This window comes from Squalius cephalus, assembly GCF_949319135.1.
Source record: "Squalius cephalus genome assembly, chromosome: 2".
Lineage (NCBI taxonomy): Eukaryota > Metazoa > Chordata > Actinopteri > Cypriniformes > Leuciscidae > Squalius > Squalius cephalus.
Window position 1 is genome coordinate 20,471,953 of NC_137123.1, and position 24,948 is coordinate 20,496,900.

The following is a 24,948-nucleotide window of genomic DNA, read 5'->3' on the forward strand; positions in this document are numbered from 1 at the left end:
TGAGTGGAGGCGGGGCTAATTTGCATATTCATAGAACTATGAGGCAAGGGTGTAGAGTTACATTCAAACTATTTTAAAGGGTTAGTTCACCCAAAAATGAAAATTCTGTCAGTAATTACTCACCCTCATGTTGTTCCAACCCCGTAAGACCTTCGTTCATCTTCGGAACACAAATTAAGATATTTTTGATTAAATCTGAGAGTTGTCTCACTCCTCCATAGGCTTCTAAGGGACTGAAACTTGCTGGCCCAGAAAAGTTATTAAAGACATCGTTAATATAGTCCAAGTGACTCCAGTGGCTCAATCTTAAGTTTATAAAGCGACGAGAATACTTTTTGTGCGCAAAAACAAACAAAAATAACGACTTTATTCCACTATTCATTTCCTTCTCTCTGGGCCTTGTAGTGTTTTTGCGCTGCGCGTCTGTGTTGCACGTCATCACGCATCACACACATGACCAGCTTCGGCCAATTGTGAGCCTACGTGGTGACGTGTAACACAGACGCGCTACGCAAAAACACTACGTGAACCAACTAGAGGCCCAGAGAGAAGGAAATGAATAGTGGAATAAAGTCGTTATTTTTGTTTGTTTTTGCGCACAAAAAGTATTCTCGTCGCTTTATAAACTTGAGATTGAGCCACTGGAGTCACTTGGACTATATTAACGATCTCTTTAATAACTTTTCTGGGCCAGCAAGTTTCAGTCCCTTAGAAGCCTATGGAGGAGTGAGACAGCTCTCAGATTTCATCAAAAATATCTTAATTTGTGTTCCGAAGATGAACGAAGGTCTTACGGGTTTGGAACAACATGAGGGTGAGTAATTACTGACAGAATTTTCATTTTTGGGTGAACTATCCCTTTAAGGCATGAATACTTTTTTTTCAAGGAAAAAAACTTTTAAATATGTCATTTTTGTGTTCAAAGATGAGTTTTAAGGGATACAATTATTGACTACAGGGGGACTTTGAGTAACGTTCAATGTTTTTTTAATATGGTTTTGGATTTAGTTTTAATTAACTATAATAGCCCTGAATAACATTCCCTATATAAATATCCTAACAAACAGAATACCCATAATAATAATGGCCAATTCTCATGGGTTAAGATATCTCAGTAATTATCTCTATCTCTATTACGTTGCTTCCTGATATTAGAAATGTACAACCCCACATGATTTCAGGAAGCAACGTAATAGAGATAATTACTGAGATATCTTATCTCTTTACTTTACTCTTAATTACTTTACCCCACCTCTCCATGTTAAACTAGTCCCGTCCGAATAGGGCTTAAGTGAAGGTTTCATTTACAATGATCATAATGTAAGGCAAGCAGAGATTCACAGACAAAGTAGGCCATTTCAAATGGACTGTTAAAGGGATAGTTCACCCAAAAAAGGTTGTTCAGAGTCAATTGAAGTCAATGGAGTCTGTTTGTTTACTGACATTCCTCAAAATATCATCTTTTGTGTTCAGCATAAGAAAGAAATTCATACAGGTTTGGAACAACATGAGGGTGAGTAAATGATGACAGTATTTTTTGGTGAACTATCCCATTGGTTGATGTGTGCCACAACTAATGTCATTAACATTTAAACAGTGTCCAAACTATCCAAACAACCAAAATGCAAACATACATCTTTAGGAGCGAGGCCGAAGAGTCCGTGCGGGAAATCGATAAAGACTCCATAAGGCATGATGTTCTTCACCCAGCCCAGCATCTGCATCCCCACCTGGAGCTCGGAGAACTTCTGCGGGATGTTGCCGTCCTCCAGACAGGCCTTCAGTAGGGGTTTCTTGGTGAGAGTCTGAACAGGTCTCGGTTAAGAAGAACTGAACGGTCTGCAAATTAAAGCTGCATGATTCTGGATAAACACGATTTCTTTGTTTAAAATATAAAGATCAAGATTTCTCCCACGATTCTGAATATACAACTAAACAAAATAATGTCATTTAGTAGAGATTGTGACAAAATGTTAATTGCTGCAATATATATATATATATATATATATATATATATATATATATATATATATATATATATATAAAAAAAGTTTAATTAATTTTAATTAATTGTTTAAAAAACAAGTATTCAATGACTCACTCATTAAGCCTTCTCTTGTTTCATTACTGGATTAATCAGCATTTTTGAATGAATCTTTTCAATGAATGAGTCAGTGACAATTTTTTTTAACAGTCACAATGGCATATTTGATACAAACTTTATTTGAAGCATCAAGTTACTTTCAAAAGGTAATTCACTGTATTTTTATCGCTATCGTAGACATCAGTGTTTATATCTGAACTATTAACTTTTATCTCAGTACTTGTTTCATATCTATACATGACAACTACTCTCTCTGGTTCAGTGCCAACGCAGATTTAAATGTTTGCTGTGATCGTACTTGTCAATCTTTAACAGACACAGCCAAATCACGTGTCTTTGAATCAAGATCACGATCTTTTAACGATTAATCGTGCAGCTCGAATACAGATTTTTTAGTTGCAAAACGACTTTTTACTGACAGATGAGAATGGTTGTGTGAGGATACAATGCCCTTCTTCTTGTTCTTGCTGAGACACATTACTTTAGAGATGGTGTCACCCTCCTCCAAGGCCATCCACAGGGGAAAGCAGTTGGTCACATGATCAGAGAGATGCACTATGGGTATGAAAGCTGGAGCCTCTTCAGGAACAATGGAGACTTCCAAACCATCCAGGACTTTGCGGCAAACTCTTACATTGACTGCCTAAATAGGAAATGACATGGAGTCATATATTTTTTTTAATTTTCCTGTGGTTTGCAAAGATAAGTATAAAAAGTTGTTTCGGTCAAATTACCTTTCCAACCACAAAGTCAAATTTCTCAGTCTGCTCCACCTTTATATCTCCCTCAGTAACGGCCTTGAAGGATAAACATAGCTTCTTATTTTCAGGGTCGCACCTCAAGACTTTGGCCTGAACAACCTTGAGAAAATAATTAAAAGAATCCCCCAAAGTGTTAATTAGTGTGAACTGAAGATGAAAACACTTCGAGACGCAGAAATGTGTGACTGGAATAAATCTGTCAAAACACAGCAATTTATTTTAAATTTGATCATTTTAAAATATGGACATATTTGATCATAAACACAGTAAAGTGTCATATTGTGAAATGTTAAAAATAAAATTTAAAATGTAATTTATTCCTGTGATATTCCAAAGCTGATCATTACTAACAAAACTTACTGACCCCAAAATTAAAAAAACATTTTTTAACTAGATGCACTTGACAATTTTTAAATATTGCTCTGACCTGGCCAATGAAGAAGAGACCTTCTGGATTATCCACACGCTCTGTGGACAGCTCCGCCACAGGAACCAGACCCTTCACCTCTCCATAGAACCGGACAATACAGCCAAACTTCTTCACAAACACAATGACGCCGTGAGAGATGCGGCCCACCTTGGCATCAGAGTAGGACTGGAAGATAGGGAGTGTGGACTCAACAAGGGCCTTTTTCCTGGTCAGGATCAACCGCTTGTTCTGAGCATCCAATGATAATACCTAAAAAATTAAATTAAATAAAAACACATGTAAAAATAATTAGAAGGCTACAAATACAGTTTTAGTGACACCAGAGATTGCATTAAATGGGGGAAACGCAAAAAAAACTACATCCAGTATACTTACTGGATACTTCCAGTTTTTCTTATTTTTTTGTCTTTAGCTGATCACATGCCTGGCTCACTTAAATGACTGTTTATTTTTATTTAAATAAGAAGAATTCAATGATTTATTGTATTTATTTAATTACTTAACCTGACATGCATGTTAACTACCGTTCTAAATATTCTATATGTTGCTTAAAAATAAAATACATTGTGTTCAATGAGGAAAAAAAAGTTGCTTTTTACCCTGACATTTAAATAAACACATTTTAGAGCTGAAATTGCAAAACGGCCAAAAACTTGGTTATCATACGGTCAAAATCTCATACCGACCCATGCCTAATAGAAACTTCAAAAGGACAGCATTTATCTGAATTTATCATTTATCTAAATGTCACTTCTGAACTTTATAATAATGAATATGAATAATAATAATAAAAAAGAAAACAATTATGATGATTTTATCATCCCTAGTAGAAAAGCCTCACCCTGCACTTGACATTCAAACCCTCAAAAAACATCTTCTCTGGGTTCTTTAGGACGACATCGGCAAGGTGAATTCTGGGTATCATTCCTCTGATGTGGCCCGTTATCCTCACGAAAACGCCATGTTTCTGCAAACCCGCAACTTTACCCTGAAACCCAGAAGCAGCATGTGACCGCCATTACATTCATTCTTTTATGTGACATTTGCTGCAGATCCATTACTTTTTTTGCCTTGCCCACCTCAACAATTTGCCCCACTTTGATGTCTTGATATCTGAAGAAGGTCATTTCAATAGTGCTCCTGCAAAACAAAAGAAAACAGAATAACAAATCATAACACGAACCAGCCAGAACACCCCATCAACGTCGTATCAACCAACCTGCGCAGTGTGACCAGGTGAATTTGCTCCATAGGACTGTAATCTATGATTCTCAGAGAGTGTTCAGACTGGGACAGCAAGCGGTTTGGGTTGAACTCTTCTTTTGGCTCCTTCATGAGGTTTTTCTACATGTAAAATACAAATAAAACTTCATCAGACTCACAGAATGGATATTTTTAATATAACTCTGTTCGGATTGTGAAAGAAGAAAGCCATATACACCTAGTATAGCTTGAGGGGGAGTTAATCATGGGATAATTCTCATTTTTGGGTGAATTAACTCTTTTACTGATCTCAGGTCGGTTTTATAATGCAGGTTCATTTTTAACGATTTAAAAAAAAATGTTTTTAATTATATTTAATTGCTTGTAATTTACATACACTGCCAAATCCTTGCCTAATAACACGCAAATCAAGCACTATGAATGGATAAAAACCCTAACTTTAAAGAACCTTCATATTTAATGGTATTTAATTATTTTTAGATTACATTTAGACTTTCATGAAAACATTAGCAATTGGCTTGTAAAAGGTACTACCAGAGTTATTAAAGTTAACTAAAACTACAACAAATTAAAACCATTTAAAACTTGAAATAAAATAAACGTTAACTGAAATAAAATAAAATAAAATATTTAAATAAAAATCATTTTAGCAATCTGACAAGACAGCAATAACTAAAAATAAAAAAATAAATAAAAAAAATTACTAAAACTTAAAATGAAAAGAAATTATTGTTCAAAATATAAATAAAAACTAAAACAGTATCTCAATGATTCAAAAGTAACACTGAATCATTATACATGAGTTTTTCATTGAATTTACAACGTTTTGACCAGCAGGTGCCAACAGCCTGTGGTGTTTGAACACTTCAAAACAATGAATCATTTTGCGATGCAACTGGTTCATTTGATTCAGAGATTCAAAAAGCTTTGTTTCTCCCATCACTAGTGCGTAGTCATCATTGACAATATTTGTACTCACATGCACAAAGGCTGTGGTACCGTCGGGCATCTTCATCACGGCTCCTGAGTGATAGTGCAGATCAGTCATCTTGGAGCCCTGCACCACCTCACCAATCCGCTCGCTGTAGAACACATCCAGCACAGCGCCCCCTGGTGGCAGGAGATGACTGCGCAGGGACAGGCTCACATGCCGCGTGGACGGCTCCACATGCAAAACCCGTGCCAACACCTGAAAAGAGTGGGAACACGCAGAAGAACTTAATTACTGACTGTTATTTTAGTATTATTTATATAGTTTTACAGGTTTTAACATCATTTTGAATTAAGTTTAGTTAAATTTTTAGTAATTTTGTTTTGTGCTTGTCTTTTTGTTTATTTTAAAGGGGTCATGAACTGCATTTTTTCTATTATTTTATAATTTTTCCTAGGGTTCACTTATAATGTTATTATGATATTTACATCAAAAATGGCCATAATTTCACAATTATGTGTCTGCTGTGAGACTTCAGTGTAAACACCCACTGCTGTGATTGGCTGACATCTTTACATATGAAAGAAGTATTACATGTGGTACTCTCGAATACTTTTACTACGTTCTTAATATTACAGCTGTCGAGATTAACTAATCGTAAAAAGTGTTAATTATAGCATTATTTTTAGATCTATTCCCATCACTTGAAATGTTGTCGTGATGAGCATTGAGCAGATGACAGACAGTCTGTTGAGTGAATGAATGCAGTGATCTCGTCATTGCAACTCGATTTCTCTCATCATAACTAACAGCGCAAACAATGTAAATAAGAGATTTGTTGATTATAACAAGTTTTGGCGAGAGTCTAGAACTCAGTCACTGATAAACTCGCGCTGGTGGTTGAAAGCTCCAGCGATTGTAAAAGGAGGCATTCTTTGTATATAATTTTAATAACAGATTATTTGCACGCTACTAAAAGAAACAATGTGAAGTTGACCGTTTAGGCACTGCTGGCTTGATTTACTGACGCTTACAGCAATAAACGTAAATTACATATCAGAAATCACTGACCACAGATCAGGCTTTAGATTAAACACGGTTACTTACATTTTGTGGCATTACTGTCAGGTCTATATCTTACAGTTAAAGTCGATTTGCAAAGCCTGCACCGAAATGGCGACTGATTTCCCAGAATATCCACAGTGAAATGTACCGAATACAAACAAACAATGCTCAACTGAGACACTCAACATAGTTGAAAATAAAAAAACACTTTCCTAACATTAGGATCCTTTGGAAGGTAATGTTATTTTTAGTCCAGTGATCCTGTATGGCTCTTCTTTCCTCGTCATCTCACTAACACACCGGTGGGCGGGGCTAAAGATGATTTTCTTCTGCAGAGGCGGTCTTTTGTCGACATTATCACAAAATCCGAAACAAGTAGTTTTGAGCTTTGATTCAATTAAAGCTGTTTTTGGGCTAACGGGCTTTTACAGTACAATGACCTCTTACATGTCAAAATATCAGGGAAATTTGACCCCTTTAAATATTAGTACTTAGATTTAATAATTTTATTTCTTTTTATTTGAGTTTTAGTTCATATTTACTTTTTTTCCAGTTTGCAATTTTAGTGCTTCAATTTAAACTACATGAACATTAGATATTTTTAAATGTTTTAACCGAAATAAGTTTACAATTTTCATTTAATATTTAGATTTAATTATAGCTTTATTTCAATAAAAGAATTAATAGTTTTAGTTAACAAGAACAACCCTGCTGATAACCAAATGTTTCAGGCAGAAACACATCAAACAAAAACGATTAGCAACAATTTTGAAGCACTGTTACTATGGTCTTTGGACTCTTACCTCCTGTCCTTGGCTGTAGGTCGATGCCTTGTCCTCATCAAGGTGAAGAAAATCAACCACTCCGGTGAAAGATGAAAGATACGTCACGATAAGCCCGTGAGGAGTAACCTAGCATAAGAGGAAGTATTTTGGTATTAACCATAGAGTGCTATAGAGCCCACACACGTCTTCAGCAGCGTTGGTGGTTCCAGAAGTATTTTTTCCATTCATTTCTTCCATAAGGATTTAAAAAAAAAACTTAAAGCGTTATAAGCCAAGAACCAATCCTACCAGCTACGAGGTGAATCATGACATTACAAACTTAGATTTGAAGCAAAACTGTTTTTGAAAATCAGACAAAAATAAAAAGGTACAACAAGACTGTGTACTTAACAGCTTTAGTGAGGGAAAGAACTACAATCCCATGAAGCATTGCAAACAGATATACAGTATATATATATTTTGAGAGTGTAGGGAGATAGACTTGATTACATCATTTACAGTGTTTCATGGGAGTGGGCGGAGCTAAATAGACCTTTTAGTGTGTTCTGCTGATTTTGATTCTCTGATTGGTGGATTTTTGTACAGCATCATGGGTAATGTAGTTTTTTTTACCACAAATCCCGCTGTTAACCAATTTTATCTTAAAAATATGTTGAAATAATGTGGATTGACGGCTTCAGCAGAAACAAACACCATGAATTACAAACCTCGTAGCTCACAGGAAGGCTGTCTTTAAAGGTTCATAAGTTGTCATTAAAAAAATGAATGGAGTTTTTGCTTCCGGTCCCTGTTGCACTCTATATTATATTTCACGTTTAAACCGTTTCATCCAGCTGATCTACCAGAGTATGTGCAGGGTTCTAAAGGCCTTCTGACCTCTTGAAGTTTTTTACTTTTCTTATGCCATTTAAAATATGAAACTTTTGATATAACATTTTGTAAGGCTTTTTAAGGATCTGTGGGGAGCCTGCTTACCTTCTTTACGCATGCGCGGACCAGAAGTCCGGGCAGGAGGGTGTCTAGAGTCCATCCATGCTGAGCCGTAGCACAGGCCTTCGCGAGAACCTGGGGATTCTGGCACAGACGCACCACACGTCCATCGTTCTTGACTTCCTCTATCAGGATCGACACGTACTGACCCACATTCAGATCTGAGATAAACAGGAAACTTACAATCATAATGCCGCTTTTATCCCAACGCAGGCATAGCCTTAAAGGGACAGCCCACCCAAAAATGACAAATCCTATTATTGTTGTTGTCATTCCAAACATGTATTATGGTGTAAAATTTGATTTAAAAGGTAAAATTGTCAATAGTATTTTTGCATTTTATTTTTTTAATTCTAGGACTAGTTCATGCCATACAGGTTTGAAATTAAATGAAGGTGAGTAAATTATGGCAATTTTAATTTGTAAGTGAACTACTGGTAATCCTCTTACATTCTTTATGACGTGGGTGATTCATCGCGTGATTGAACCATGATAAACAGTTTATGTACACGAATCAGATGTTATGTTGCTGTATTTGCGCCTGACTCCCTACCTTGTTTTGTTTGTTTGTTTGTTTAGAGTTTAACGCCATGCCAGCTACCCCGGCTATATTCATTGCGAGAAAGATATAAAAAAGAAGAAGAACAATTCTACCTTGTTTTGAGGCAATGCTCTTTTTGGGCAGGAAAGCTTTAGTGCCGATAATTCCGATGTCAACCAGATATCCGTGATCTTCCACACTCTCCACACAACCACTCAGTGTCTGAAACGTTAAGAGGGTTTGATCTTAGCTCACGAGTGACAATTACACATAAAAGATTCAGCAAGAACTGGGTCATATACACTACACAATATATAATATTAAAGAAAGATTGCAAACTCACCATTCCAGGTTTCAAAGCACCTGAACTCAACACCTTGTTAACATCTTTTGGGTTGATTGACACTTTAAGACTAACATGACCCTCCTTAGCGGATTCTAAAGACGACACAACACATCTGACCAGCATTCCAGGAGTAAGTAGTTGCGTGAGAGGGACGACTTCCTATGAAGAGTAGACAAACATGCAAAGATGTTCGCAAAAACAACAACGTTCGCATCTATTTTTACACTTTCTTTCCTTGTGCAGTTGTGTTACCTCTGAACTGTCTTCAGAGTCCAGTCTGTTATTGAGAATCTTGGTGTAGGAGTCACAGATGTTGTAGATTGGCAGGTAACCAACGAGACCGCTTGGGAGACCAACTACCACCTCAAACTCTGACACTTCCTTCACACAACCCAGCATCAAAGTGCCAATCTTCAGATTCTAGACAGAGGAAATGGGAAAGAAACCTGGGTGATCAGACACAAGTACAATTTACATGTATACACCAAAAAAAAAAGTAAAGTCGCTGTTTGGATTTAATCTTCAGAGTCAAAGACTGGATCATTATTGCAGTGATAATTATGTTTTTGAGCATTTAATATGTTTGGGAACAGTTCTTCTAACCCTAACTGATGGAGTGTGTTTCTTTTTATTAATTAAACAACCATGTAAGAAGACACATGATGGTCATATTCCAAGATGACAATGTCAAGATTCATCAGGCTCAAATTGTGAAAGAATGGTTGCGAGGAGCATGAAGAATCATTGTCACACATGAATTGGCATCTGAGTCCAGACCTTAAATTCACTGAAAGTCTTCGGGATGTGCTGGAGGAGACTTTACAGAGTGCTGGACTCTTGCATTATCAATACAAGACCAAAATTGTATGTATCTCTTAGTAAAAAAATAAATGCTTTGATGTTATTTCCATCAACAGGTGTTGCCAAACATATAACATGCTAGAAACATAATAATATATGATATTATTATGTATATGATCCAGTCATATACTCTTAAGCATTTGCCTATTTAAATACAAACAGAATTGTCATATTTGTTTCCCTACAAAATTACCCGAAGATGAAGAATTTCCACAGAAGTGGCAGTATTAAGTTTTAAATGCTCTTCATCCACTTTCTGTTTTTTAAGGGGTTTCTCTCCATCATGTTCCACGTCCTTCTTCTTCTTCTTCTTAACCAGTGTTTCACGTGTCTGAAAAACATTCATACACATTACACTCATAACAATCTGTGCAAGCAACGGTTTGCTCATTGATCTTCATTAAAACCACTGCTTTAATCAACACCATCATCATCATCATCATAATCTTACTTCAAAAAGATTGTCCACATCATGTGTCTTAACATGTTTGGGCCCAGAGGTCTTCTTCTCTGCACCGCCACGGGGGAAATCTTCCTCCATAGATGCCATTATTTACTATTTACCTGAATAGAAGGGCTCTAGTGAGGTCCAATCAAGAAACAAAGACATTAAACATATTTCGAGTCTTAATACACATTAATAACCATCTTTACCGCAATTAATTTATCCGTTATTTTTATTTACACTGACTAAGAACAAATAACATGTCTTACATCTGCCTGCATGTCGACACATGAGAAACACAACATATACCTATACTATATTACAACATTTAATCAACATATTCCTTACATTTAAATACGCGACATAGGTCATTAAACCCCCCCAGCAGTAACAACAAACTGATTTTACTTACGCTATAAAACTTTGTGTATATCAATGGAAAATGCTCTCATGCAAGTAAATCTCACATGTTTCTCACAAGCGTGCCATTTTCACGACCCGGACGTAAACACTGGGAGGCGGTGTTTTACGATTGCAGCAAAAGTAAAAAGAATCAACCAATAGGGTGACGGGATTATCAGATTGGCGTTTCTGTAAACCTATCGGTGTGGTGTAAAAAGCGATTGACGTGAGTGTAAGCCAATGACCACAGTTTATTCAAGCTATCGCCACGAGGGTGGGATTTCCTTAAATCATTCACTTTCCGGCCTCTCCTCCATTGAAGGGCACCAGTTTGCTTGGTAAGTCATGTCTCTAATTTTAACTGAAATATCTTATTTTCCCCAGCTTGTTTTAGAAAGCGAGGTTTTTATGTTGCTTGCGAAACGAATATATTCTGCTTAATACAGCACAGAGGTCGCATTTACAATAAAGATGCTCGTTTTTGCAAACGGAATGAGTTGGTTTTAAGCATATTATGATATGTAACATTTATTGATATCTAACATTATAGAAATTGCCTATACAATCTCATGGTAAAACTACAACTACGTTTCACCAATAAACAGCAGTGTTGTCATGTACGCATTGTTCGTGACCTTGCATGATAATGAAAAACGATGCGATAAGTCCTAATGTATTAATTTAAACTCCTTTATTAATTCTGGATCAGCAGAACGCACACAGAAATCATGGGTGGACACGACGCTGGAACTCACCAGTTCACTGGCATCGCCAAGTACTTCAATTCATACACAATCACAGGCAGGAGGAATGTAAGTTGAATTGCATTGACAATTATTATGCAGCTAAAATAAGCTTAAAGGAGAACTCCGGTCAATTTTAACATTGAGCTCATTTTTTTGTAAATTTGGAGTGCTGTCAATACAGAGAACAACGACAAAAATCGGTGTTGCCTACACCGTGTTATCCTCTTTTTAAAATTTGCACCCTGTTGACTTCAATGGGGCAAGTTTTAAACCTGCTTTTAGCCTCTTAACATCCTTGATGTGTCATTACAAGTGCCCAGCCAATGTGAGTGATTCCTTCTGAGTGAACACGAGTGAATCTGACTGCAGTAGATGTGAAAGATATGAATAGAAATGATAATAATTCAGCCAGCGCACATACCTGTATTTACATCCTGTTTTCGGTCGAAGTCCACAGTAGTCGATTGTCGAGTTCGCGCAGTTAGTTAGTTACCTATGATCACGCACGTGAACTCGACAATCGACTACTAACCGAAAACAGGATGTAAATACAGGTATGTGCGCTGGCTGAATTAACATCACTTTTATTAATATCTTTCACATCTACTGCAGTCAGATTCACCGTGTTCACTCTGAAGGAATCACTCACATGACCTGTGCACTTGTAATGACACATCAAAGATGTTAAGAGGCTAAAAGCAGGTTTAGTACTTGCCCCATTGAAGTCAACAGGGTGCAAATTTTAAAAAGAGGATAACACGGTGTAGGCAACATCGATTTTTGTTGTTGTTCTCTGTACTGACAGCACTCCAAATTTACAAAAAAATGAGCTCAATGTTAAAATTGACCGGAGTTCTCCTTTAAGGTTGTTGCCACCATGGAATAAAAAACAAAAATAAAGCAGTTGTGAGTGTTTATCTCACAATTCATGCTTTTTTCCCCCTCAGAATTATGTCCCAACAATTCTGAGTAAAAAAAAAAAAAAGTCAGAATTGTGAGATAAATGGGCACAATTTCCTTTTTAGTTCTTATTTGGTGGTGGAAAACAAGTTTCCATACATCGCCTTTGTATTTTCCACTAAATTGAAAGTACTCTTTTTCCCTCGACTCAAGTGTGTGTTGGCCACATACGCCAGCATTGCTGCCATTATCCTCTTCTTCAAATTGAAGCCCAAGAAGCAAAAGGCTGTGACATCAAGTTAATTTATAGTAAGTGCCACCTGAATTTAATTTAAATGAATATACATTTACATTTCCAAAAGTTGCACTTCCATTCCAACTATTTTCCTCTTTCTCTTCAGGATGTTTTGTGAATGCAGAATGAACCCGGAGGGGAAGCTGGATGTCCTTGTTTTGACCATAACTTCAGTTCAACTATGTAAAGAATAATAAAAAAAAAAATCACTTGTACCCAACAAACACTGAGTAGAAAACTTGTTTTATTTACACTTTGAGGCACCTAGTATAAAAGCTTGTACAGAAATTGACAACAGCACTCGTCATCACAATGCAAAGATCAAGAACCAGATTCTGAATTAGAATGGAAAAGTTTAAATTGACAAAAGGAGACCAGCCATGTCATTTTGAGACATTTGATGCATAATGGCCTTGAAAACAAGCATGGAAGAGCATAAGGTCTGAGATCTAGGATCAGTAAATGAAAGAGGTATTGGTCGCTGTTCCCAGGTATGCTCAGTGCTTGACTCGTTCTTTCACTTCGCTTGAACCTATTTCACATGTAAGGGTGGGTGGTAATCTTTAAATAACATACACCATTTATGAAAAACACAGCTACGTGAAGTCATTGTCCTCCGAAACATGCGGTCCCTTCACTGGGAGTTGTAGGCTCCAGCAGCCAGTAGCAGGTTGCGCCTGGTGAAGTGCAGGTGTGTGACGGGAGTGGATTTGGTGTGGTACGTCCCCAGCAGCAGCTCCTGGGAGTTGTCGGGCAGGTGAATGTGGCCCGTCGCTGCAGTGAAGTCGTCCGTCTCCACGTCGTCGAAAGCCTTCGTGGCGTCCCACAGCCGAACTGTGCTATCCATAGAGCCTGGAACAAAAGACACAGCGTTTCAAGACGAATTTTATTACTATTAGCCCTGTAAAGCTTGAGATCTGAAATAAGTTGGAAAAAAATTGAGATGGAACAGTTTAGTGAACCTTCAATGCGTTTTAATTAGTATCATATTTGACACAAAACGCTTTTATGGCTCATAGTATGATAAGAGAATATGGGATAAAAAGACCTCAAGTTGCTGATATGTATATGACCAAAAAGTAAGGTGATATTCTGAAAGCTTAGGTCATTAGGCGGAGAGAAGGCTCTTTTGTGGCTGTTCGAGCGCATTCGACCACATGAGCATCATGCGTTTTCGACTACCTCTGGATGTGGTCGAAAGTGGACAAGCTCAAAAGGTTTTGGACCCCATTTACACCTGTATTTAGCATCCGATCGACCAAAACGCATCCTAATACCAGGAGTAAACAGGGCCTTAGAGGCTAGTGTCAAATGTAATACTGTAGAAACACTTTACATCAATCAAAACTAGTCATAAATGTGGTCTTGAGATAAAGAGCCAGCGGTCCTAACCTGATGCGAGGATTTCTCCATCTCTGCTGAACTTGAGGGCATATATTGTGTCTGTGTGGCCCTTCAGGTCTCCGATCATCAGCCCATGTCCAAGATCCCATAGTAACACTCTCCCATCTGTGGATCCAGATGCCAGGAACTTTCCATTAGGTGAGAACGCTAGACAATGGATGGGCCCCTGAAGTCAAACATTAACACTTTTTATTATCACTCACATGACTCAGTATATCAGAAAAATGGGGGTATAAAACGGTAATTGGTTGATAAACTGCAAAGAATGCGCATAAGAAAGAAGAGTTGAGCAGGTTTTTCAGTGATGGGCTTACAATGACATGAGAGGGAATAGCTTTTATTGAAAAATATTTATAGCTTGATTTAGTTAACGTCAAATAAAATAAACAGAAATAAAATATAAATATTAGATCAATTTAAACTTAATTAGAAACGGAAATAAAATACGTTTAAACTAAAGTACTAAAATGAAACAGAACTAATAAAAAAACGAACAAAAATGATAAACACGCATAACAAAATGAATGAAAACAAAAATTTAAAGCTATTTTAAAATGTATTAAAGCTAATTATTATTAAATACTATAATAGTAGGCCTATAATAATAATACAAAATAATAATAATAATTTGAGAGGGAGTAAACCAATAATGAAAGAGCTTCACAGAGACGGTAATGCAATGCAAATTCAACACAAATGGGATTAATGTAATTTCCTGTACAGTGCTGAGATCATTCATTCAGTCACCTTTGGAAGCCTTCAGTACCTTGTGACCTGTAAAAATGCGGACACAGTTTCCATTCAGGACATCCCATAGCCGTACAGTGCGGTCGGTCGAGCCTGTGGCCACATAGTTGGAGTTGGGGTGGAATCGCGTGCAGGTGACGTCAGCCAGATGCCCAGCAAATATCCGCAGCGGCTGGTAATGATCCGTCGCCCAGAGCCTGGGAAGCAAATGAAGATTTAACATTAATATTTGATTACGTTCTAGAAAACATTTGCAATATCTTCATTCATTGGCAAGTCTCTCTTTTTTTTCAATACAAGATCTTGACCAAAAAATTGATGCACCTCTCGATGGAAATGAATGTTGACTTTCGTTGGCTTTTAATACATTGCAATGTCTTGTTTTGTTCTTCTCGGTTTCCTTTTATCTGTTCTATCTATCTATCTATCTATCTATCTATCTATCTATCTATCTATCCATCCATCCATCCATCCATCCATCCATCCATCCATCCATCCATCCATTTATCTATCTATCCATCTATCCATCCATTATCTATCTATCTATCTATCCATCCATCCATCCATCCATCCATCCATCCATCCATCCATCCATCCATCCATCCATTATCTATCTATCTATCTATCTATCTATCTATCTATCTATCCATCCATTTATCTATCTATCCATCTATCCATCCATTATCTATCTATCTATCTATCCATCATGTTGACTTTCGTTGGCTTTTAATACATTGCAATGTCTTGTTTTGTTCTTCTCGGTTTCCTTTTATCTGTTCTATCTATCTATCTATCCATCTATCCATCCATCCATCCATCCATTTATCTATCTATCCATCTATCCATCCATTATCTATCTATCTATCTATCCATCTATCCATCATGTTGACTTTCGTTGGCTTTTAATACATTGCAATGTCTTGTTTTGTTCTTCTCGGTTTCCTTTTATCTATCTATCTATCTATCTATCTATCTATCTATCTATCTATCTATCTATCTATCTATCTATCTATCTATCTATCTATCTATCTATCTATCTATCTATCTATCCATCCATCCATCCATCCATCCATCCATCCATCCATCCATCCATCCATCCATCCATCCATTATCTATCTATCTATCTATCTATCTATCTATCTATCTATCCATGTATCTATCCATCCATCCATGTATCTATCTATCCATCCATTATCTATCTATCCATCCATCCATCTATCCATCCATTTATCTATCCATCCATCCATCCATCCATCCATCTATCCATCCATTTATCTATCTATCTATCCATCTATCCATCCATTTATCTATCTATCTATCTATCCATCCATCCATCCATCCATCCATCCATCCATCCATCCATCCATCCATCCATTTATCCATCCATCCATCCATCCATCCATCTATCTATCCATCCATTTATCTATCTATCCATCTATCCATCCATTTATCTATCTATCCATCTATCCATCCATCCATCCATCCATCCATCCATCCATCCATCCATCCATCCATCCATCTATCCATCCATTATCTATCCATCCATCCATCGATCCATCTATCCTTCCATCCATTTATCTATCTATCCATCTATCCATCCATTATCTATCTATCTATCTATCCATCCATCCATCCATCCATCCATCCATCCATCATCTATCTATTTATCCATCCATCCATCCATCTATCCATCTATACACACACACACATATATATATACACATTATGCTAGTATATGCCCTTATAGTATATGTACAGTATTAGTATACACTGATTTAAATAACAACATCATTACAGTAATGAGAATCTAGCGTACCGTGCCACTCTGTCGTGTCCTCCAGACACAAAGTAATAGCCGAAGGGTGAGAACTGAGTGTCCCACACTGGATAGTTGTGTCCTTTATACCCCACGAGACATGTAAACGTCTGCAGACTCCACAGTCTGACTGTACTGTCCTCAGAACTGGACAACAGATAGTTCCTAAGAGACAGATGAAGACATTAAACCACACTGTCAGCTCAGCTGGTGCAGAACGTTTCAAAAGATAACAAATCATGCAAAAAAATGTTTCGTCGATAGCAAAATGATAATTTGGTTAGTCTCATGCTTAAACACCTCCCCCGTAGTCCTGCATTACTTAGAGGAGCATTTCATGGAGATAAAAGTTACTTTCGAGGACATGTTTGATACCTGTCTGGACTGAAGCTGACGCCATACACCGGCCCGCTGTGACCGTGTAGGATTTTAGACTCACTGGCCGTCTTCTCATCCATAATCCTCTCCAGAACGTCATCAGACTCTTTATCAATCAGATTCAGATCTAGAGAATAGGACAGCATGATTCAAATTATTTACACTGGGGTCTATAAATCAAAAATCTACTCTTATGTCGTTCCAAACCAGAATTTCGTCCATCTTCGAAACACAAATGAAGATATTTTTAATGAAATCTGAGATATTTCAGTCCCTCCATTGAAAGTTTATTTAACGAAGCTTCCGCAAGATTCAAAGAGGTTTGTTTTGTGCGTCAGGCAAGTACGGTTGAGTTTCCATTTACCAAATTTGAGTGCTCTATGCATGTTCGCTGATTAAAGTTTATATGTGAATAAAAGCCGAAATTAAATCTGTTGATCACATAAAGCGATCAGAAGATTAAACCGCTTGATTCTTATGGATTTATTTTACGATTGCAGGAATGTGATGAGGTAAAGACAAAAAAAGAAGGAAACGAGCGATCATTTTGAGCCCTGGTTGAGATACTAAGACTAGAGCATACAGCCACAGAGCCGTCAGAAGCAAGCCATGCATGAAATAAATATATTAGAAAAAGCACTATTTGCAGTTTGTTTTTGCAATTTCAGTATCCATACAGTCAGACTAACACAGTTCACATGGGTCCCAGGTAGAAAAAGACGGAAATTTATATAAATACGGAAAAATCATCCCTGGATCTCTTTATTTATGTCCGATTTTTGGGTGAATAGACTTTAAATGGAGTGACAGAAATCTCAGATTTCATTAAAAATATCTTTATTTGTGTTTCGAAGTCTTATGGGTTTGCACTGTGTCTCAAGGAATCACACAAGGGTGAGTAAATGACAGAATTTTAATCTTTTTGGGTGAACTATCCCTTTTAGTGTTTAATACTGGCAATAAAAGTTATAGGATTGTTAAAACTAGTGTAAAACGTTCCCTTAAATCTTTGCGAGAGTAACAAGAAGGTACGTGTACCTGCTGCAGATTTGACTTTGCGTAATTTTTTGGGTGTGACGGTCCACACGCGGACTGTGGAGTCAGCAAATCCTCCCGCTAACAGACTGGAGTCGTCAGTGAAGTCTACCGCCGTCAAACCCTGAGCGACAACACAATGAGCACGTGCGGAGTTAAGAAACACCAAACTCAATCATCAGCATAAACACAGCCAACCTGGTAGGCGTTGAGGAACGTATAGAAGCAAATGGAAGGCAGGTTCTCCGGGCTGAGCCGGATTCTTTTGGTGCTCTCCTTCATGTACATGATCTTATCCAGTTTGTCCGAGTCCTTCAGCTCTGGCAGAGGGATCCTGTCGATCAGACATCAGCCCGAAAAAGAAGAACAGATTAAGAAACTATACATACCGTTTCAAATCATTTAAAGTTGATAGTTCACCCAAAACATTTAAATTCTGTCATTGTTTACTCATCCTCAAGTTGTTTCAAACCTTTATGAGTTTCTTTCTTCTGCTGAACACAAAAGAAGATATTTTAAAGAATATGAGTGATCAAACAGTTGATGGACCCAATTGACTTCCATAGTAGGAAAAAAGTCAGTGAGTTAATGGGGTCCATCAACTGTTTGATCACTCATATTCTTTAAAATATCTTCTTTTGTGTTCAGCAGAAGAAAGAAACTCATACAGGTTTGGAACAACTTGAGGGCGAGTAAATGATGACAGAATTGACATTTTTTGGGTGAACTATCACTTTAAGCATTATCTTTAAGTTCTCATGAAAATAAAAGTTCAGTTACACTAGCATTCAAAAGTTTGGGGTTGGTAAGTTGTTTTAATATTGTTAAATATTTTTATATTTTTTAATTTACAACAAACGTTTTCTATTTGAATATATATTAAAATGTAATTTATTCCTGTGATCAAAGCTGTATTTTCAGCATCATTACTCCAGAATTCAGTGTCACATGATCCTTCAGAAATCATTCTGATATGATGATTTGCTCTTATTATTATCAATGTTAAAAACAGTTAAACAGCATCTTAATATGTTTATGGAGACCATGATACTTTTTTCAGGTTTCTTTGATGAATAGAAAGTTCAAAAGAACAGCATTTGTTTCAAACAGAATAGTTTTTGTAACATTATAAATGTCTATACTGTCACTTTTGATCAATTTAAGACATATTTGCTGAATAAAAGGAATAATTTATTTAAACAAACAGACAAAAAAAAAAACGTAACCCCAAACTTTAGAACAGTAGTGTACAAGTACTTTCAAGCTGAATGATGAGCTTCTGTCAAACCTGTTCTGTTGAGGGGCGTTTGGGTCTTGTTTCTTACTCTTGGAGCCTATACTGTCCTTTTTAGTTTTCTTCTTCTTGGGCTTCCCTTCCTCATTCTCTGCTTCATCATCTTCATCATCAAGCGGGACTTCAATCTCTGGCTCCTTCAGCAGCCCGTAGAACACCTGGTACCATTAGAAGCAAGACGGCACATTAATAAAACATACAATCATATTCAAATACAAGATGATTTCAATTCAAGAGTGATATTCAATTATGAGATGATTTACAATCTCTTTTAGTCTTTTATCATGTACAAAATGTAAAAGCGCAATCTTTCCTGTTGTTATTCCATTAAGAACCAAAATCCCATCCCTTTACCACCATTCAAAAGTTTGGGGTTAGTAAGATTTTTGTAAAGAAATTAATACTTTTATTAAACTGATCTAAAGTGACAGTAAAGACTTGTACATTGTTATAAATGTCAAACTTTCTATTCATCAAAGAATCCTAAAAAAATGTATCACAAAAATATTAAGATGTTTTTAACATAAATAATAAAATCAGAATGATTTCTGAAGGATCATGTGACACTGAATTCTGGAGTAATGATGCTGAAAATTCAGCTTTGATCACAGGAATAAATTACATTTTTAAATATATTCACATTGAAAACACTTATTTTAAATTGTACAACTATTTTGCAATATGACGGTACTATTTTTTTACTCTTTCAAAAATCTCCCCGACCTCAACCTTTTGATTGGTATATTTTCCATATGTAAATACATGCTTTTGTATCAAACCTTGGCTTTATTGACTTCTCGCTTGGCCTCTCCCCCGAGGCTGCCGGACATGCTGTCGATCTGACCCTTGCTGCGGGGCATGCCGTCAAAGATGTCGATGTACAAGTGCTCTTGAATGATGTTCCATATCTGGTTATTATGTCTTTCCTGCAAGTGTCTCTTCAGAAGCTGGTACGAGTCTCTGGAGATGCGCAACACGAAGCGGCTGGTGCGGAAATCCAGAAGAGCCTCGTTCCCCTTCATGTGCTCTTTCTTACTGAGGCCGCAAAGAACACGCAGGTCATCCAGATAGTAACACTCCTGATCGCCGCTAAACCTATCAGCAGAAAGGAAAAATTGAACTGGTTAACCCACAATGTTATCTCTGATCAATGTTATCCTTGATTAGCCGTCCCTGATTAACTCCACCAGTAAAAAGGGTCTGATTTTCTGATGCTTACTTCTCAAAGAAAGCCTTGGCTTTGGCCTCATTGTTGTTGTAGACCAGCTCCAGGTACATGTGAACGAACAGAGGGTAGAAGAGCTGGGACAGTTCTGCTCGGTGGCAGTCCAGCACTGACTCGATGAAGTTCTTCAGGTCGCTGTAGTACACCTGATACAGAGAGGGGTCCCCCTGCTGACTGTACGCTGATAGCACCACACGGACATCCGGATGGTCTTCTGACCCTGCAGCAGACAACATGAACATCAATGTCAGACATTAAAGGGATAGTTCACTTTGAAATTAAATTTTGGTATGTTTTAGCTTACCTCAAGGGCATCCAAGATGTAGGTGTCTTTTTTTCCGCAGTAGTTTCAATTTTGATATTTTTAGGTCAAACCGTTCTTGTCTGTCAGTCATTTAATGCAGGTCTATGGTCACGGTCTCAAAGAGCATGCACAGAGTCCAAATTAAACAATTCCCCATCGTCCAAATTAAACAATTCCCCATCGTAAGTACACACTGATGGCCTAAGACACAAAACGAGCGGTTTGTGTGAGAAAACGAACAGTATTTATATCGTTTTTACCTCTTATACACAGCCACGTCCAAGTGATCTGAGGGCGCGGGCGCATCCTGGTGTGTGTCGTGTGCGCAGACTGGTGCATAGATATATACACTAGATTTCGCCTTGGCTACGGCAGTTCATTGGAACGAGGCGACATCTAGTGTATATATATCTATGCACCAGTCTTGGACAGTGACCATAGACCTGCATTAAATGACTGACAGACAAGAACGGTTTGACCTAAAAATATCAAAATTGAAACTACTGCGGAAAAAAAGACACCTACATCTTGGATGCCCTTGAGGTAAGCTAAAACATACCAAAATTTAATTTCAAAGTGAACTATCCCTTTAATGCAATATACACAGTAGTCAACATTTGAAGTGGATCAAAAAGGTTCATCAAAGTTGTCCTAAGACAAGACAGGGTATTGTTAAAAATTCATGTATAACTTCGATGAAAGGTTTTGATCCACTTCAAATGTTGACTAATGTATATATGTATATATATATATATATATATATATATATATATATGTATATATATATATATATAAAGTTGGGGATCGGTAAGATTTTTAAAAGAAGTCTCTTCTGCTCACCAAGGCTGTTAAATATAATAAGAAAACTATTTTCTGTTTTAATATAGGCTATTTTAGAATTTAATTTATTCCTGTGATGCAAAGCTGAATTTTCAGCATCATAACTCCAGTCTTCAGTGTCACATGATCCTTCAGAAATCACTCTAATATGATGATTTGACGCTCAAGAAACATTCATTATTATTATCAATGTTGAAAACAAACCGTACAATTACAATTTTTTACACAATTTTACATGAACAATTTTGTTCAGGATTCTTTGATGAATAGAAAGTTCAATAGAACAGTATTTATCTGAAATAGAAAGCTCTTGTAACATTATACACTACCGTTCAAAAGTTTGGGTCTAGTAAGATTATTATTATTTTTTTGTTGTTGAAAGAAATTAATACTTTTATTCATTGAATTGGTCAAAAGTGACAGTAAAGACATTTGTAGTGTTACAAAAGATTCTATTTCAACTTTCTTTTATCAAAAAATCCTGGGGGAAAAATTGTACACAACTGTTTTCAACATTGATAATAATAATAAATGTTTGTTGAGCAGCAAATCATCATATTAGAATGATTTCTGAAGGATCATGTGGATCAAAATACCTTGTACATATAGTAATAGTGGCCAGTTCTTTAATATGCATGAAGTTCATGCAAGTAAAATGCCAACAAAATATGTTGTGCAAATGATGTTGCACATAAATAAGCAAGACTATGAAGGGAGGACTGAAGAATGATTTGTTATTGAAATAACTAATGTGGGCTAACTCGAGCAATGCATGATAATAAGCAGATTTTGTACGGATCCTTTAATGATGCATGGTACATTATTTACTGATACACCGATGCATGGTGTATATGATCAATTGGAAGCCGTAGTGTAGGTGCCACTCACTCTTGATGGGCACGGGGGTCAGCGTGCTCTGGGGGGCGGCTGCTGCTGGGATGGACACCCGGCTGAGCAGAGAGTTCGCATCCCCTCCATCTCCGTCTCCTTTCCCTCCTCCACTGCCATCGGCTGCCAGAGAGTCCACCTGGTCTTCTGCGAGACCCGCTTCTCGCCTCAGGATCTCCACCGACTCTGACAGTTTATTCCGCTTTAGAAACTGCAGCACTGCGATCAAAGTTTGTTGGTCCTCCTGCTTCGGGGCTCCGCCGGCGGGGGCAGCGGTGAGGGGCGATGAGGAGAGCGCCCCGTTCCCAGTGTTCCCCGGGAGGTTTGACGTCCCATCGCTAAGTATTTCAGGCTTTACCTCTTTCTCTGTGTCCAGCTCCATCGGTCCATCTTGCAAAGCCGCCATTTTTTTCCCCGGCGCTGATTGCACTGACGTCATGACGCATGCAGCGTGATGTACGCCGTGACGTAAGCGCGTGGCGTTTTGTTCAGTGAGAGAGTCGACGGAGAGAGAGAGAGAAAAGGAGTCAACGGTGGAAAATGTGTTATGAATTTGAGAGATATCAGGAAGGAACCAGAAATTAACATTTCTTTTTTTAAAAGGGGGCAATATTTCTGAGGTATATTTACTTTTGGTCACTGGTTCTCCTGTCACCCAAAGACGGGCTTCAGGACAGCCCGAATCTGCTACTGTCAGTCCTGGGCCCTTACAGTCAACCTCCAAAAAACTAGGGTAATGATATTCCAGAAACGCTCCAGATCTCAGGGACCAACACACACATTCACACTATCACACAGAACCATTGAAACCACAAAACACACTTACCTCTGCCTAAAAATAATTACTACAGGTAACTTTACTTTGGCTGTGATTGTGAATGAACTCAAAGAGAAAGCTCAAATGGCCATTAAAAAGATAAATTAAAATTGGCATCCCAGTCCAAATCTGGCTCAAACTTTTCAAAACAAAAATGTAACCAATTGTTTTATATGGCAGACAGTGAAGTGTGGGGTCCTACTATAATTTTGATATCAAATTTTATTTCTTTAATTAGGAAAAACAGATTGAAACTCTACATTTACAATTCTGTTAAAGAATACTCAAAAGTCCAAAGAAAAACACCAAACAACAGATGCAGGTTAGAATTAGGCCAGTACCTTCTCCTGAACATCCTACCAAAAAAAAAAAAGAGCCATCAAATTCTGGAAACTTCTAAAAACAAACACCAAGAGCTGAACCTAACGAAGAGTCCCCTGTGCCAGCTGGTGCCTGAGGTCAGTCAGTCTCAGACAGACACACACTCACACACACGTTCGGCCCACACAAATTATGAACACAGAAAAAGACAAGTACATCACCTATTGGACAAACACTTTTAAAAACCAACACAAACTGGAATGTTATTTTGCCTTAAATCGAGAATACGGTGTTGCAAGCTACCCTGCACAGTGTGAAACTCAGGAAAACATTGACTCGGCGAGCACAGTCTGGCCGTAGAGACGGGCCGGCGCACACAGACATGGATCTCCCCTGAGGACAGACTCTGCTCGCACTGCATCCTGGGAGTGACCGAAACTGAGCTGCACTTCCTCACAGAATGCCCAAAACATCAGAGACCACTATAACCCCAAAATGAATCAAATATTCCCCAATTTAACATCTGTTCGATCAACCGAAAAACTTTGTTTCATTCTTGGCAAAAAAGAAAAGAAAAGCAAAATGCACAAATATAGCCGTAGGATTTGTAGCATCTCCTGAGGGACAACAAGAACCAGGAAACAAACGACCAATAAACACACTCTCACAGCCCAAAACCAACCCCCCACTAGGACTATGGAATTAATTTTGTTCCAATAATAATGAACGTAACTTTTCAAGAAACTAATTAAAATATAAATTGAAACTGAATAAAATATCTTTGAAACTGAAAAAGAATAAATCGCAGGCAAATTTTTTGACTTCGTTTTTAATACACTGCATGTTTTGCTAACTATTTCTCATATTGCGTTCGCTGATCTGAACTTACAAATGCGCTTCCAGAGTTTTCATTTACGCTTTTGAAGTTTTCGCTTACGCTTCTGAAGTTTTCGCTTACGCTTCTGAAGTTTTCGTTTACGCTCCCAGAGTTTTCGTTTGCTGTTCTGACACATTTCTCTCGTGGGGGCGGGGCTAGTAGCAGTGTGCTCTTAT

The 24,948-nt window shown here is 37.5% G+C and overlaps 3 protein-coding genes across 10 annotated transcripts in view; 1 reads left to right on the forward strand and 2 right to left on the reverse strand.

The window, feature by feature from the left end:
- Positions 1–10,991, reverse strand: part of pdcd11 (programmed cell death 11) — a 25,754-nt gene extending 14,763 nt beyond the window's left edge. Inside the window, exons 1-16 of one of the 4 annotated variants that reach the window (XM_079864723.1) lie at positions 10,951–10,991; positions 10,490–10,602; positions 10,232–10,369; positions 9,430–9,597; positions 9,175–9,336; positions 8,945–9,053; positions 8,276–8,451; positions 7,319–7,426; positions 5,499–5,708; positions 4,515–4,639; positions 4,375–4,435; positions 4,137–4,283; positions 3,293–3,544; positions 2,839–2,964; positions 2,550–2,747; positions 1,635–1,805 (exon numbers count right to left, since the gene is read on the reverse strand). In XM_079864723.1, the coding sequence (XP_079720849.1) occupies positions 1,635–1,805; positions 2,550–2,747; positions 2,839–2,964; positions 3,293–3,544; positions 4,137–4,283; positions 4,375–4,435; positions 4,515–4,639; positions 5,499–5,708; positions 7,319–7,426; positions 8,276–8,451; positions 8,945–9,053; positions 9,175–9,336; positions 9,430–9,597; positions 10,232–10,369; positions 10,490–10,588 (2,250 nt within the window). In that variant the 5' untranslated portion in view covers positions 10,589–10,602; positions 10,951–10,991. Of the gene's footprint in view, positions 1–1,634; positions 1,806–2,549; positions 2,748–2,838; positions 2,965–3,292; positions 3,545–4,136; positions 4,284–4,374; positions 4,436–4,514; positions 4,640–5,498; positions 5,709–7,318; positions 7,427–8,275; positions 8,452–8,944; positions 9,054–9,174; positions 9,337–9,429; positions 9,598–10,231; positions 10,370–10,489; positions 10,618–10,895 lie in introns of all 4 variants that reach the window. The other 3 variants (XM_079864721.1, XM_079864720.1, XM_079864722.1) reach the window with 3 other exon arrangements.
- Positions 10,992–11,159: 168 nt separating this feature from the next.
- atp5md (ATP synthase membrane subunit k) lies at positions 11,160–13,050 on the forward strand. 2 transcript variants are annotated; one of them, XM_079849909.1, is made up of 4 exons: positions 11,160–11,223; positions 11,598–11,697; positions 12,745–12,840; positions 12,933–13,050. In XM_079849909.1, the coding sequence occupies exons 2-3, from the start codon at positions 11,614–11,616 to the stop codon at positions 12,832–12,834; spliced, it is 174 nt and encodes a 57-aa protein (XP_079706035.1). In that variant the 5' UTR covers positions 11,160–11,223; positions 11,598–11,613; the 3' UTR covers positions 12,835–12,840; positions 12,933–13,050. The 2 variants fall into 2 exon arrangements, with proteins under 2 accessions (XP_079706035.1, XP_079706036.1); XM_079849910.1 differs by having other exon boundaries at positions 11,170–11,223; positions 11,595–11,697.
- Positions 13,041–24,923, reverse strand: taf5 (TAF5 RNA polymerase II, TATA box binding protein (TBP)-associated factor). 4 transcript variants are annotated; one of them, XM_079849864.1, is made up of 12 exons: positions 24,785–24,923; positions 22,758–23,186; positions 20,720–20,945; positions 20,280–20,595; positions 19,495–19,658; positions 18,405–18,540; positions 18,210–18,330; positions 17,169–17,298; positions 16,794–16,958; positions 14,997–15,174; positions 14,219–14,396; positions 13,041–13,678 (listed from the first exon to the last, which is right to left on the reverse strand). In XM_079849864.1, exons 2-12 carry the CDS (start codon positions 23,161–23,163, stop codon positions 13,461–13,463), a joined length of 2,238 nt encoding a protein of 745 aa, XP_079705990.1. In that variant the 5' UTR covers positions 23,164–23,186; positions 24,785–24,923; the 3' UTR covers positions 13,041–13,460. The 4 variants fall into 4 exon arrangements, with proteins under 4 accessions (XP_079705990.1, XP_079705989.1, XP_079705992.1 ...); XM_079849863.1 differs by lacking the exon at positions 24,785–24,923 and having other exon boundaries at positions 22,758–23,205; XM_079849866.1 differs by lacking the exon at positions 13,041–13,678 and having other exon boundaries at positions 14,222–14,396; positions 14,978–15,174; positions 24,785–24,920.
- Between the last annotated feature and the right edge of the window lie 25 nt (positions 24,924–24,948).